Source organism: Podarcis gaigeae (assembly GCF_964106915.1).
Source record: "Podarcis gaigeae genome assembly, chromosome: 8".
Taxonomy (NCBI): domain Eukaryota; kingdom Metazoa; phylum Chordata; class Lepidosauria; order Squamata; family Lacertidae; genus Podarcis; species Podarcis gaigeae.
In genome coordinates, this window is record NC_139684.1 from 1,684,145 (window position 1) to 1,699,727 (window position 15,583).

General features: G+C 46.7%; 1 protein-coding gene across 4 annotated transcripts in view; it reads right to left on the bottom strand.

Moving 5' to 3' along the window:
- PLAT (plasminogen activator, tissue type) overlaps positions 1–15,583 on the bottom strand; it is a 36,324-nt gene that overhangs the window by 10,783 nt on the left and 9,958 nt on the right. For 3 of the 4 annotated variants that reach the window (XM_083753292.1, XM_083753294.1, XM_083753293.1), the window contains 10 exons: positions 15,341–15,380; positions 13,156–13,287; positions 12,609–12,725; positions 9,291–9,465; positions 6,927–7,018; positions 5,718–5,889; positions 4,305–4,390; positions 3,660–3,849; positions 2,861–2,997; positions 2,617–2,757 (listed from right to left, as the gene is read on the bottom strand). In XM_083753292.1, coding sequence (XP_083609418.1) covers positions 2,617–2,757; positions 2,861–2,997; positions 3,660–3,849; positions 4,305–4,390; positions 5,718–5,889; positions 6,927–7,018; positions 9,291–9,465; positions 12,609–12,725; positions 13,156–13,287; positions 15,341–15,380 — 1,282 coding nt within the window. The remainder of the gene's footprint in view (positions 1–2,616; positions 2,758–2,860; positions 2,998–3,659; positions 3,850–4,304; positions 4,391–5,717; positions 5,890–6,926; positions 7,019–9,290; positions 9,466–12,608; positions 12,726–13,155; positions 13,288–15,340; positions 15,381–15,583) is intronic. The other variant, XM_083753295.1, reaches the window with a different exon arrangement.

Sequence of the window (15,583 nt, forward strand, 5' to 3'; positions counted from 1 at the left end):
ATTAGCAGAAGGTTATGGATGATGTTTATCTATATTAATAATCAGAGAACCTCCTTTGGACTTCTTGTCTTGAAAGAAAATTGAATGCCTGAATTGAAGACTGGAAAAACATCACCTAGCAGAGGGAAGAACAGCTGGAAACAGGACTTTGAATCATTCTTCCACCCCTCTTTTTTTCTTTGTTTTTGCTTAGATTAGTTTGTTGTTTAATTGTATGTATTACGAAAAGTCTTAGTAAAATCTTTTTTTAAAAAAGAAAAAAGGAACAGGTGCATATAGCCAAAGCACAGCACTGGGGCTGTTTGCAAAAGGCTTTCAAACCGTCCCATACTGCACTTTGAAGTCCTGGCAAATTGGAGCGTCAAAGTGCAGCATCACCTGACATCATAGTGATGTCAAGCGACTGACCCAAGTCTGGCCGGGCAGGGGTGGGGAGATAAAGATATTGCCCCCCAGTCAGAAAAGGTTCCCCACCCCTGATTCAACAAGTCTCTGCACCATGTTCTGCATACTGCAGGATATATATGATCACTGACTGTAGAGTCAGCCATGAAGGCAGTTAAGAGTCAGAGGCTCAAATGCCAGAATGTTCCTCAATACCAAAGAAAAACAAAGAATTCACTGCACACAGAAAACTAGATTTCAGAGAAAAGCCAGGTTTCTGCATACAGAGATATGCTTTTGTTTGAATGAGCTTTCTATCATGCAAGCTCTCCACCCCAGCCCTCTGAAGAGAGGCATCCCAGACACAGGTGGACATGCAAGGACCAGGCCCATGCGCTGCCTGCCTCTGCTCCAGGTAGCTGCCTTTTCATTGGCTTTGGAAGCCGTGACACACAGAAATTTGAAAAGAAGAAATGAAGTTCCCAAAACACGTAGGATAAAGGTCACCACTTTTGGGATCTGGCTAGCTCTAATAGAATCCAGATGCTCTGCTGGTGTAAACTTGGTTCAGTCATATAGATCAGTTAGTAAGCAGATAGGAATTCAGCTCACAGACAAACACTGCATCAAATTAGGAGCAGGGAGATGTTCGTTGAGAGAGGCTGATTCTGCAGCTGTGCAACAGACGAAATCTGGCAACTGGACAGTCCCATTCCAGACCAAGTGACCTTAATTTCAGCAAGTACATAAGACATTTGTGAAACAACCTCCCCACCCCCACCCCGCTGCCGCCTAGGTGAGTGGTGGTGAAGCTATGGCATGCGTGCCAGAGGGGGCACTCAGAGCCCTCTCTGTGGGCATGCACCCCGTTGCCCTTTCCAACTCCCCACACTCCTATGATTCAATGGCTAGCCCGCCGGGCTGCACTTCTCAAGCCCACTTGTGCAGGAGGGAGCAAAATGCCACCCGGCTTACTGGCACTTCTTGCACCGAGGCGCTTTAAGACAGCGGAATGGAACCTTCCCGTTTCAGCTGCAGCCCGCGGGTGGCAAACCGGCTACTCGCACATGCACAGCTCCATTCAGTGCGCATGCTGCCCCTATGAACTGTGCTGGGGCTCCTCCCTCCCAGGCTGCGACCGATATTTCCTTTTTGCCTGCTTGGTAAACTTTCGAGCTGAACTCTCTCCCATCGCCATGGGTAAGTGCAAGCTCCTCCCTGCTGGGGACACACAGTGGAGGGCAAAAGAGACTGTTTTGGTTTTCTCATAGGATTGTGGGGAGTTGGAAGGGAAGCCGAGGGTGATCAAATCCAACCCCCCGACAGCATCCATGACAGAAGGCCATGCAGCTTCTGCTTTGAAATCTCCCAAAGAAGTTTCTGGAAGGGAAACTATCAAAACGGCCATGTTGTCTGGGAGTAATTCCCCTTTTCATGATTTCCCAAACAAGGATAATGCAAACTTTTACCTTTCAATAAAAAGTTGTTTGTATCATTGAAAGCTCTGTTATTGTGTTTTTCTTTTAAGACAAAATATGTTAATGTACAAGCTGTTTTTTTCTAAACTAAAACCTCAGTATTCAGGTTAAATTGCCGTGTTGGCACTTTGCGAAAAATAAGTGGGTTTTGGGTTGCAGTTTGGGCACTCAGTCTCTAAAAGGTTCGCCATCACTGGCCTAGGACTACTGCAAGGAAAGAAAAGGTTGCAGAGTTGTTGTTTTTTGGGGGGGAGGTTGTCAAAGGCAGTGAGAGAGACCCAGAATCCACTGGCAAGTTCTCCAACACTGCTCAACATTGCTCAAAATGCAGAAGGGGTTTGGATGCAGAATAGGAGAGGGAGAAATTTGCTTGGTTTGATCTGAAAAACTAACATATTTGCATTTCCCAAACCACAATACCGTTATCTTTTGAGATTCACCCTTCTCCAAATTTTGCAAAGCACTTTTCCATACAAAAGATGTATACACCTTAATAAACAAACATTAGAAAAATCATGCACAGGAATGCCTGTATTAGTTAAAATAAGATGACTTTCATTATTTTAGGGGAAACAGTTTAGAAAATGGACATGTACAAAAATTCTCAAACTGATGCAGAAGTGTAACAAACTGGAAATATGAGAAAGAGAAATGGACAGGGTTGGTGTCTGCCTAGCTAGCTACTGGGATGGGGCTTAGTCCTTTGAGCACAACTCTCAGAGGCCACCGTTTGGAGCAAGCCAGAAGTTCTTACATTCTTCATGCTTGCCGTAGCCTGAGATCTCACATTCTGTCCAGTCAGGCAGCTTCAGGCCAGGCTCTGGGAGGCAGACAGGACGAACGGAATCTGTTTCCATTGCACACTCATTGTACAAGGACTTCAGCTTCAGAAGAGCTAGCAAAAAGAAAAAAAGCAAAGAAAAAGGCAGGGTGGGTCAAGGCAAGAGGCTGGAGCAGGTGCAGATCTAGGTCTGTGTGTAGGGAGGGAAAGGTCTTACCAATATCGTTGTCAAAGGTGCTTTGTACAAAGCTTTTATGTACAACGTATTTCTCCACTGAGAATGTCTGTTCAGACCATTCTGGGTTTCTGCGGGAAGTCCTGCCCAGCACAACCTTGAGACGACTGGTGTCAAACCTACAGAATCGGGGGGCGGGGGGGGGGGGACAGCTTTGGTGACTGCCAAGTTCAGGTGTAATTTATGCTCCTAAAAATACAGACTACAACTTCCTTGCTCAAGCGTTCAAGGCCTTCAAGGTCCAGTTGTAACCATTGCTTTGCAGCTGAGTGACCCCCATGGTTGTCCAGAAGAGGAGCAGGAAGGCCTCTGCTCAAGCTTCAGCTCAACCATGTGCAACATCCCTTACAGGGGGAGAAAACTGGCTGCCTTGCAAAGTCGCTGGGTGGATTACTTTCATATAACAACAAAGCAAACATTTTGTGTCTTGGGCAAACAAACAAAAAACCCTGCCCCAGACCTTGAAGGGATGTTTCCTGCCGGGGGGGGGGGGGGGTATTGAGGTAGATGGAGAATTGGGACTTGCCTCCCAATACAAATAGCAGGAACAGGAGTGGGGGAGATCTGGACTGCAGCAGCAAACCCTCCCTACAGTAGAATCCCACCTGCTATTTACTCCAAGAAAAACCTGCACGAATGGCACAATTGATAAATGCAGGCATGTTGCTGCCTCCCACTTGGCCCTTCATCTCCAGAACCACAAATTGCCTCTGACTTCAAGAGGCTTCCTGAGGGGGCAACAAGTGCAGAAGAGACGGCAAATCGGGCGCTGGACTCTTACCTTTCCACAAAGCAGTGGGCAGCTGAGAGGACCCAACAGGAATGGATCAGGACCCCACCACAGAGGTAGGCCTCCACTCCTTGTATCCTGACAAAGATGGCCGCCTGCCACGGGTGGGACTGGATATACGAGTAGAGGCCTCCTTTGATCCGAAACTGAGACTGACGGTACTTTCTCGTTCCACACGTGGCTGTAGGTGGCCAGGAAAATAAGGAAAATGTACCCCAGACTCAGATACAACGTTAACTCTCCGCTTGGGGCAAAATGCTCTCACAGGGCCGACCTCTTCATTTATTTAGCACATTGCTATCCCATCCGTCCTCTCAAAGGAGCCCAGGGTGGCAAACAGTTTAATGATAAAAGCATCTTCAAAACAATTCCACTACAGATGCAGACACAGAAAGATCTCTGCTTAAAAGTTGGAAGAGGAAGGTCTTTAGTGCTCATAAGACAACAGACAGCAGTAGTATTTATCCCACCTTTCCTCCCAAAGCTAGAGGCAAGGTGGCTCACAACATTTAGAAACATTATTATAAAATACAAAGCAATGAAAACAATAGTAAAGGTACATCAAAACACCATTGGAGCCAGGAACTGAAATGCAGTTTGCTGGCATTTTGCCCCACGGATGGGTCGGGCACTTACAGCAAGCCGGCACATTGCAGTATTCCCATTTCCTCTTGCCACCCCTGAGCACGTGGCACCAAGGCTGGGTGCTATTATCAGGATTCCTGCAACACAAAAGTGGAACAGGATTACTTCAGAGATCAAAAGCTCCCCCCTCTCTGCCCCTGCAAAGAGCAGCAGTGTGGGCTACCCAGGTTTGTAAGTCCCCTGAGGATGATGTTCTGGAGTTTACAGAAGGCTGCTTTATAACCTTCTTTGTTTTTTGCATGTACTTAGAACAGCTTTTTCCCAACACTCCTGACGTTTTGGCCATCAGCCCCATTCAATGCAGGGCTCTAACGAAGGCGCCACATTCTCACCATATATTTAAAACACTATGATACCACTTTAGAGGGCTTCCTGCAAAGAATTCTGGGAGCTGCAGGTTGTTAAGTGGCCTGACGGTTAGTAGGAGACTCCTCTTCCTGATCCTAGAGCTAGAATTCCCAGAGTTCCCTGTGAAGAGGGATGGGAATTGTAGCTCTGGGAGGTGAATATGAGTCTCCTAACAACTCTGAGCACCCTTAACAAACCATATTTCCCAGAATTATTTGGGGGAAAGCCATGACTGTTTCAAGTGGCCCTCCAGATGTTGCTGAATGATAGTTCCCAACTTCCTTGGCCGTTTTTGTGGGTGCATGGGAGTTGGAGTTCAGCAACAGCTGGAGGGCCAAAGGTTCCCCACCCAGCTTAACACAACCTGAATTTGAAACTGCTCCATGCCACAGAAAGCTCTGCATCCCATGTCCCATGTCCAATCCCTGAAATGTTCAGTTAAAAGAATCTCAGACAGAAGGGAATTCTCAGTGAAAGTTGGAAAGTGGCTGCTAAACATGCCCTCCAGATGTTTCCCACCCAGCCAATGGTGGGATGCCAAGGGACCCATGTTCCATCTCCAGTCAGTGCCAATGCCAGTCAGTGCCGTATTGTGGTGGGTGCAGGGAATGTACAAGTCCACTTTCTGAGTTTCTAGATAACTGCATCGAGATTCATTGTGTGTGGTGGTTTTTTTACCAGTGTGCAAGATCTTATATGCGTAAACCAGTGGAACACACACCAAGACCCTGAATGCAATCCTACACATGACCACATCCAAATTTGGGTTTTCAACAATATTTTATCAACAACCACATAGGCATTTGTAGCAAACATGAATGAAATGGCACAAATGGATTGGATGACCCAAAAAACACAGCCTCATCTAATTGCAGAATTATTTCTATGAATTCAATAAAAGCAGCACACAGGGCAGAGCAAATCAGCGGGTTATTGTTCTTACACTAGATAAGGCAGAGCTGTCCAAACACATATCTTATCCATAAGCCATGTTTTGCATTTAGTTTTTCTTTTTGGACAAAAAACTGCAAGGAGAAAAGGTGAGGGTCTGCTTACCTGCAGAAGTTGTGGCTAGTGAGACCGAGCTGCTCTGCATCCTCCCTACGGGAATTGAAGACCAGCCCAGTAAGGAATTGGGAATCCCACCTCAAGCAAGCAGCACCCGATTCCGTGCGGTTGTGGGGACCTCGATAGTTGTTGCCTCTTCCAGAAATGCAGGTATGGCTTTCTGTGACAAAAAAGGCAGGTTTGCATCAGTCCCGAACCACATTCATGGGGCATATAGTTTGAGGTTTTTTCTCACTGCAGATTTTCAATTGTGAAGCCTACATTAAAAGCACATCCCCCCGCCCAAGAATCATAGGAGCTCCAGTTTACCTCTCACAGAGCTACAACTCCCAGCACCCCTGATGACCCCCAGTTTCCAAGTTGAGGGGGGATGTGCCTTAAATGTATGATCCTTGGGGCAGGGATCCACTTTTCATCTGTAAAGCCCCATAGATGTTACAAGGGATGGGGCTGCTTCTTAAATTAAATTTTACATATTTTATTTAACTAGAAAAGTTTTAAATGATTTTTATTTATCTAGAAAACCAACACAGAAAAAGCTGAAAGTTACTGTACATGTCTTAGAACAAAGCTGACACATACCTTATGAATACGAGCCCTATTAAATAATTTGTAATAAACAAGATAATACATTTTTGCTGCAAACATGAAGGTATCAATATCCAAAATGCAACATTAAGAAAATGTTTAAGTTGAATGTCATCAGAACATTGCAAAATGATTATTTGAAGCCAGCACCCTCCCATTTTTATTTAATTCATAATCAAGTCTCTTTTAGTATATATTGTATCTTCTCATCTTCTCTTTTTTTACCTTAATGAGCGAGTTTGGTCATTGAGGCCAACTACCACAAGTTTTCTACTCCATTTTCCTGCAAGCATGGCAATAACCATATATGAAGCCAATTCTTTGTTTCTGCAAAACTAAACATGCTGCAGAAATAGGGAATGATTGTGATGGAACTAGAGCTCAAGATTCCACGCAAGATTCTCAGAGTCTGGTGCATATTTCTTTTGAAAAGGAGCAGACCAAAAACAAGTGTGTGGGTGTGGAATTCACACAAGCTAATTTGGATCAGGGCCGTGATGTGGAGAGAAACTGCTAACAGCCTTCTTCCCTTCGGCTCCAATGCTCATAGCACAACACTTTCACAACCCCACCTGGCTCTGCCCCACTGCAGAGGAGCCTTGAACCTACTGTTGGCGCAGGGAGGGAGGCTGCAGAACTCAAAGCTGTACTTGTTTCCTTTGTAGACAAAGCACCAGGGCATGGTGTCGGAATCGGGGTTTCTAGAGGAAAGGAAAGGCAAACACTGGGCATTTTGTACCATTAAGACATTTATCATAGAAGTGTAGAATTGTACAGCTGGAAGGGACTCCAGGGGTCATCTAGTCCAACCACCAACCTTCTGGTTGATAGTGAGATGCACTGGCCCACTGCACCACTGGAGACAGCTGCAGACTCAGCTGCAACCTCAAAAATAAGGGAAAAAATGGGGGGGAGGCCAACATTTATGCTCAAAATAATGCACTGATAATTTTAAGGATGTAGGAAGAGTCTTGCTAGATCATACGAAGAAACATCTAGACAGACACTCGGTTCTCACAGCAGCCAACTAGAAGTCAGTGAAAGGCTTGGAAGCAGCCTTTCCTGGGTGCAACAGCACTTGCCCTGTCCCACCCCCCCACTTGCTATTCAGAGGCTGACTGCCCCCCCCCCAAGGGAAGCATCACCTCCGTCAAGGCCAGTAGCCACTGACAGCCTTATCCCCCAGGAAAAGGTCAAGAAAAGGGCTGCCAAAATAATTAAGGGATGGAGTGACTCTCGTATGAAGAAAGGCTGTTGCATTGGGGAATTTTTAATTTAGAGAAAAGGCAAGTGTGAGGTGACACGATGAAATTTTATGAAATTATGCAAGGCATGAAGAAAGTGGTTGGAGACGTTTTCTTCCCTCTCTCATAACACACCCAATGAAGCTGAATGTTGGAAGATTCAGGATAGATTTTTTTAAAAAGTATTTCTTCATGAAGTGCAGAATTCAGCTCTGGAACTCACTCCCACAGGGGCAGTGGTAACCACCAACCGGAATGTCTTTAAAAGAGGATTGGACCAATTCATGGAGGAGGAGGAGGAGGAGGAGGAGGAGGAGAGGGGCTCTTGATGGCTGCTGGCCATTTGACTCTGCTTTGCCTCCACCAGCTCCTCTTAGGCTCGTGGGAATTGGTCTTCTCAACCCAAGCTGGTGGTTGACACTACGCTGCCTTGGGGGAAGGAGCTCCATAGTTTAATTCTAAGCCCTGAGGGAAGACGTCTTTCCTGTTGTCAACCCTGAATCTTCCAATCTTCAGCTTCACTATATGGCCTAGATGTCTTCCTATTTATTCCCTTTCTCCACAAAGCGCACACAGTTTCATGACATTATGATGAAATGATATTATACACCTCCACCTTGTGTGTCTTCCCAAAGTCTCACTTACACTAAACTAAAATGTTGTAACATTTCCTCACAGTGGAGATGCTCTCAACCATTTTGGTTGCCCTTTTCTGAACCTTTTCCAGCTCTGCAGCATCCTTATTCGACAATGTCAATATTTCTCCCGCTCAGAGTAGATTTTGCCTACAAGGATGTATTTGTGGGAATGGATTTAGGCACTAGGAGAGGAAACATGGTTTAGTTATTATCCTTCCTTGCTCACATTTGTGAGATCAACAGAGTACCATCCTTTGCAGCTTAAACTTTGAAGCTAAGAAAAGTTTGATTTAAGCTTCTACAAACAATAATCCAGGATGCTCTAAAGGCAGACTGGATTTTCCTGGTATTACCCATTGTCTACCCCTTAAAAACAACAATCACACATAGTTTTGTAAAGAAGTAAAAGTAGTATTTACTTACATAATCTAGGTTGAAGTAACAATTGCAGCATCAAATAAAAGCATGTTTATAACTACAGTCGTACCTTGGAAGTCAAAAGGAATCCATTCTGGAAGTCCATTTGACTTCCAAATTGTTCAGAAACTAAAGCGTGGCTTCTGATTGGCTGCAGGAAGCTCCTGCAGCCAATCAGAAGCCGCAGAAGCCCTGTTGGACGTTCAGCTTCCAAAAATAGTTTGCAAACTGAAACAGTCACTTCTGGGTTTGCAGCATTCAGGAGCCAAAATGTTCAGGAAATAAGCTGTTCCAAAACCAAAGTACGATTGTAATATCTAAGTTACCAAAGTACAAAAGGTAAGTTCAAAATTATGTCTGAGCTGCAGACCTCAGACATGGACATGTGGTCAGCTTGGAAGCATGACGAAGAAAGAGGAGGCTGCCCAGGCTGGAAGGATGTAGTGCTAAAGCTTCCTGCCAAAGCAGACAAAGGAAGTGATCTCACAGAGTTCTCTCTAGCAAATTTGACAAGAAAGCTCTATGAGCCTCCGCCCCTTCATGTACCTATCTGGTAAAACATGAATTATTGGTTTGACTGCAATAATGTCCCGCAGTATTGGGGGACAAGAAGATGGGGGGCAGTATTGGGGGGCAAGAAGAGGAAGAGGCCCCTCCTAAACTCACTTTCTCACCTGCAATAGTTGTGGTTTCCAAGGCCCAACCTAGCGGCATCTGCCCGGTACGCATTGTACCGCTTATTCCTCAAGGAATTGAGCTTCCAGTTCAAGCACTTGGCTCCACTCACAGTTGTGTTCCATGTCCCCATGTAGCCCTCTCCAGCGCCCTCGTAACACTTGGCTTTGGTATCTGAAAAAGGAGGAGCAGAGTCTTCAGTCTCCCTCCTGTTCTCCAAAGGTACTCTGCACACATCTTGCATCCATGGGGCTGCTCACGATCAAGACGGGAGACTGCAGCCGTGGTCACTGGGGGCTAGACGGCAGAGGCCTGTGGGCCACATGTGACCCCCCCCCCAGGTCTATTCTGTTTAGCTCCTGGGACTCTCTCCAGGCCCCCCGGCCCTCAGCATCTCCACCCCTCTCACTAGCCCTACTTTGCAGCCTCTCCTCAAATGTTTTTGACTTGCTGGAATGTGGTCTTGAACTCTGATCATGGTTCTTGCTTGTCTGGCTGGAGGATAGAAAGGAATGCCACAGTTTGTGTGTAGAAACCAGCCTCATGAACCAAAGCAAAATTCACATTTCCTCCTGTGCCCATTTTTGCCCCCTGCCAGATGAGGTGGAGGATGGAAGAACCACAAGGCAATCTCCGTCGATATCTTCCCTGCTCTGTGATCCCCACTATTCCAGCCATCTTGGACTGGAAGAAACAGGAAGCTCATGACACTTTATGCCAGATCCTGCTTCCACGCTGCCTCTCCCTCACAGGCACAGCTAGCAAAGCCAGCAGTCCTGGCAGCCAAGCTACATTCAATTTATTTTTATTATAATTTATTTATTACATTTCTATACCACCCTTTTCTTCCAAGGAGCTGCTTGGGAGTAAAGGTGGTATAGAAATGTAATAAACACACACACACACACACACACACAAAGTGGTGTACACGGTTCTCCTCCTCCCCATTTCTTCCTCACAACAACCCTGTGAGGTAGGCTACAAATGCCGAGTGGCCCAAGGTCACCCAAGGTGCTTCCTGGCTGAGTGGGGAATTGAACCCTCCTCCCCTGGAGTAGGAGCTGGCACTCTGACCATCCCACCACAGTCACATCTTGGAACAAGGCTGCTTAAACTTGCTCGCTTTTATTGGGGGGGGGGGACTGCTGCAGGTATACCAAATTCAGGTATTACTTCTAGAAATGAAAGGCCACATATGCAGTCTTGTACTAATTAATCATAACAGCAGCAGCAGCCAGGCAGGGGGCCATTTTCAGTGGGGAACCAAAGCAGGGTTCTGATCTGGTTCAGGAGTGTTCTCCAAATTGGGGACCCACAGCTATTTCCCCCAAAAAGGCTGCAGGCAAAGAAGTTTCCATGTCATATTATGGCTTCATTTGTGTCAAACGCAGATGTGGTCTTAAGCAGACCAGAATTTTTCTGTGTAAGCAACTGCAGCCATTGGTTTTATTTCTTTTAAACTGCTTTTTGTATGTTGTATTTTAAATTGTTGTGACCCAGCCTTGGATCTTATGCTGAGGGAAGGTAATAAATCAAATGTGGGAATGTTGTGGATACTAGGAGATGATATATTGATTAAATATTATCCTTCCTAACTCACACTTGTGAGTCATCCAGCAAAGTTCATTCCCCAATATATAGCAGGAAGCTAGTTGGTGGATTCGGTTGAATCTCTATACTTAAGTATATTGGATTTTGTTCCTGGTAAGATCCCTTTTATCCCTCCTAAAAAGAATAAATACACAAGAAGCTTCTTTTAAAGTAATACGAAGTTTACTCACATTCAGTTCACAGCTGGATCCTGAAGGCAAGCTTCAGCTTAGAGTTACGAAAGAGAGTATGAGTTCATCCCATATGGGAATGAGCCCCTGTCCCGGTGGCTGAGAGTCAGCAGACAGCAAAATGCATCAGGATCAGGAGAGCATGGCAACAAGAGGAAGAAGCAGCATCAAGAGAGGAGGGCGGCTGCGTGACTGGACCTTTTCTGGGGTCTGCAAGGGCCACGCCCACCTACCTGGTCACACGCAGGGGGAGGATGTTCCAGACCAGGTGTAACAGGAAGTTCAACTGGCTGGATCAAGATCCCCCTGTCTGTGTCCACTCTAGGCAAACAAGGAATGTTGTATTTGACTGTGCCAATGGATTACCGTATTGGCCCAAATATAAGCCGCACCCGCAAATAAGCCACACCTTTAAAATTCAAGACTTATTTGCAGGTGCAGCCCACCTCCTGGCACTACTGCCCTCAACGGGGGGGGGGGGGGTTGGCACCAGTGCTTGCCACCCCACTCCCCAAGCCGGTGCTGGTGCTCAGTTCTGAGGGTGCTGCGCGCCACCTCCCAACACTACCGCCTCCTGGCACTACCTCCCCAAGCCGACACCAGAGGAGGCTTGGCAGTGGCAGGTGGCCTGTGCGCCACTGCCCCACACTCCCGGGCTGCTTCCTTGTGGGGGGAGCCACACCATTTTGCCGGAGGCCTGCCCCCCTTCCCCCTTCCTTACAGAGGTTTAGGGGAGGCTTGAGAGACGCGGTTGGGACGGGAGCTGTTGTCCCACACTCCTGATGGCCTTCGTGGGCAGCTCTTTCAGCAGTGATACTGTAAGGTCACAAATATAAGCCACACTTTAACTTTTCACAATCAGAATTTGGGGGGGAAAGTATGGCTTATTTTTGGGCCAATACGGTACAGTAGTACCTTGGATTAAGTACTTAATTCGTTCCGGAGGTCTGTTCTTAACTTGAAACTGTTCTTAACCTGAAGTACCACTTTAGCTAATGGGGCCTCCTGCTGCTGCCACGCCGCCGGAGCACAATTTCGGTTCTCATCCTGAAGTAAAGTTCTTAACCCGGGGTAATATTTCTGGGTTAGCGGAGTCTGTAACCGGAAGCGTCTGTAACCCAAGGTACCACATCAAATGCATCCAATAATAGAGAATCAAGGCAGGGGAGAATAATGCCTGCCTGCCTGCCTGCCTGCCAGCTAGAACTGTTGTAAGGATTACCCAGACGAAAGCCAAATAAAGGCAGAGCATCTACACAGTGGCTTTCAGCCCAAGTCTGGGCTCCTTATATTGCACCCCACAATAAATGTGGTGCAGTGGTTAGAGTGTCAGGCCTCGGAGAGTGGGGTTCAAATCCTGTTCGACACGGAGCCAGTCACTGCCCCTCAGCTTCACAGGGTTGTTGTGTGGATTAAATGAGGAGGGGGAGGCCCCCGTATAATACCTTCAACTCCTTGGAGAAGAAGGTGAACTATAAATGCAATCAATCAATTAATCAATCAGCCATCCAACCACATTGCATACCAATTACTCACCAATCTCACAGCGCTTCCCAGAGAAGCCTGGGCGGCATAAGCAGATGAAGAGGTTAGAAGAGTATAATGCTTGCTTGCAGCGGCCCTCATTGAAGCACTGTTGCCTCCTGCTGCAGGCTGTCAGACAAAGAAGAAAGAGAACCTCAGGTTTCCCCCGCCAGCAGTCGAGTGCTTTCAGTTCCTGGGCCCATAACCTCTTGGGGTGGAGGAGCAACTCAAAGGCAGAGTGGATACGTGGCTTGCAGAAGGTCTCAAGTGCACTACTTGCTGGCCTCTGCAGTTAAAAGGGATTCTAGGGAGCCACATCGTGGGTCAGGCGTTTTCAACTACCCCACTCACTGCCTTTGGAAGCCTTGCAAGTTGCTGCAGGAGGAGGACAGTGAGCAACATCACAGGAGATGTGTTCCTAGGACCAAGGCAAGACTGTCATGCTCCCGCCATCGTGTCCCAGGGTCCTATGAAAGAAGCTGCAAAAGTTTGGGTCACCCGCTTCATTGTCGCATCCTGCACCCAAACTGTCTCCCATATCTACCCATCTAATACCCACCTGTGCCTGGCACGATATGACAAATGATGCTGTTGGTCGCACACCGACAGTATTCAAGTTCTTTTTCTCTTTGGCGTAGCCAGCTGTCCCTGAACTGGTAGATCTCTTGTGTTACTGGGTCTTTGCATACAACTGCAATCAGGAGAGAGGAAGGGCTCCTGAGAAGAGTCCCCCACACCACCACTTCCCACCCTCCAGGCACCAAACTCCCCTTTGCTCCCTGCTCAGCAGCAATGGTGGCTGGAAGTGGGAGGACATAAGCCAGGAGGCCAACAGTAGGTGGTGCCAGGTCGCCAGTCACAGGCAGAGCCAGCAAATCCTAGGTTTGTCACCATCTTCCTCCTCCCTGCAAAGCTCTACAAGGGGGACACTGAGATGGAGGAGGATGAAGCAGACCAACAGGTTACACGTAAGAAGGCAGGCAGGTGGGGGTTGTGGGACGTTATTATGGTCAAACCAACAATTCATGCTTTGCTAGATAGGCACATGAAGGGGCTGAACTGATAGAGCTTTCCTGTGAAATTTGCTAGAGAGAACTCTGTAAGATCACTTCCTCTGTCTGCCTTGGCAGGAAGCTATTACACTACATCCTTCCTTCCTGCCCAGGCAGTCTCCTTTTTCTTTATCCTGCTTCCAAATTGACCACACGTGCCCATCTGGGGTCTACAGCTCAGACAGCACTTTGTACTTTGGTAACTTAGCAGTTTTAAACCTGCCTTCATTTTGCTACTCTAACTCCTGCTTCAAGATCTAGATTATGTAAGTAAATACTACTTTTATTTCTTCACAAAACAATGTTTGTGTGATTGGTGTTTTTACGGGGGAGAAAAGGAGTAACACCAGGATATCCAGTCTGCCTTAAAACATCCTGGATTATTGTTGTAGAAGGTTAAATTAACCTTGCCTTAGCTTCCAAGTTTAAAAGCTGCAAAGGATGGTACTCTGATCTTACAAATGTGAACAAGGAAGTATAACAACTAAACAATATATCCTCTCCTAGTGTCTAGATCCTTTCCTTGAAAGCAGACTGAGGATGGTAGGGCACTGCCCCATATGCCCTCACGAACCAGCCTCCACTGCTCAGCAGTCACCCTCTTTCTGCCTCACTGCTGTCTGTGGGTGATGGGGCCATTTTGGAGCCTGCCACTTGCCAAGGTCCATGTGTGCTGTAAAGGAGAAAGGGCAATGTCTACCTTCTCTTCCAAGTTCTTGGAAATACTTTCAAACCTTGTCAGCCAAAGGGAGGGTGGTAAATCCAAAATATTTTTCCTCCAGGGCAGTGCATTATTTGCATCTGCATAGGGCTGCCAAGTGACCATAACAACTAGACAGTCCCTGTAATATTAATCAAAAGCAAGCTTCTGCCTGGTCCTCATGGCTGCAGAGAAAAGTTTGAAAAACCATGTTGGGCAGAGCCTCCTGACGTCCCAGGAGCCTTGGGGGGCAAGGAGGCAATAGCTGGTGATTTTGGCCAGGGGGAGCAATGCAGGATTGGCAGTTGTGCTGCCTGATTTAAGCAGCCTGTTTTCTTCCAGTACACTCTGCAGTTTTAAAGTCCCCAGTGCTCACTCTTGTTGCAAGCAAACAGATCGTGCCATGTGGGTATCCGGGGTCAGCAACTTGGAATACTTGTGCAGCTGGTCCTGCCTGCCCGTGACCGTTCTGCTTTGGCCCTACAGTTCATTTATCCTCAACTTCATAAAACTGCTTGGCATTAAGCAGTGTATGAAATATTAATATTAATAGTGTTTCCTTGTATCCAATGCTAGTCAGGCTCCAAGTAGCCTCATTGAAATTAAAGCAGCTCAGCCATGTCCATTAACTTCCATAGGTCTACTCAGAGTAGGACTAAGCTCTGGATAAATCCCAATACTATCATTAACAATAGCTACTTTTACGCTACTTTTGGCCTTGCCAAACGAATCCCAACTTCATTCCATTTACAAAACCCAAGTTATGAACAAGTTTTTGAACAAGTTAGGTCACAGATTTCCATGCTTGCTTAAAATTCCAGTTACAGATCCTGAGCACGGAATGGGGCTTAGTTTGGTGCTCTTTGTGAGGACCCCTAGGACCGGGAGAGCAAAATCAAAATAGACCACCCAGTTTGTTTGTGACTATCTGCTCAAAATAGCACACCCCACTCATTCATTTTGGAACTGGGGTGCTAATCCTGGCTACTTACCCTTTGACCGAGCTCCTAGTGCAGCATACCAAGAAAATTCCTGCCAAGACACAGAGGGGAAATGTGGGCTTTTTAAAGGAAATACTATTGTCAGAGAAAGCCCTATTTCACAGCTACTTCCTAAGCTCTGGAGCAGCCTTCCCCAACCCGGAGCCCTCCAGATATTTTGGGCTGCAACTCCAACCAGTCCCAACCAGCAAGCTAGAGATGCTTTGCAGCAGGGAGGTGGAGCAGGGAGAGCTC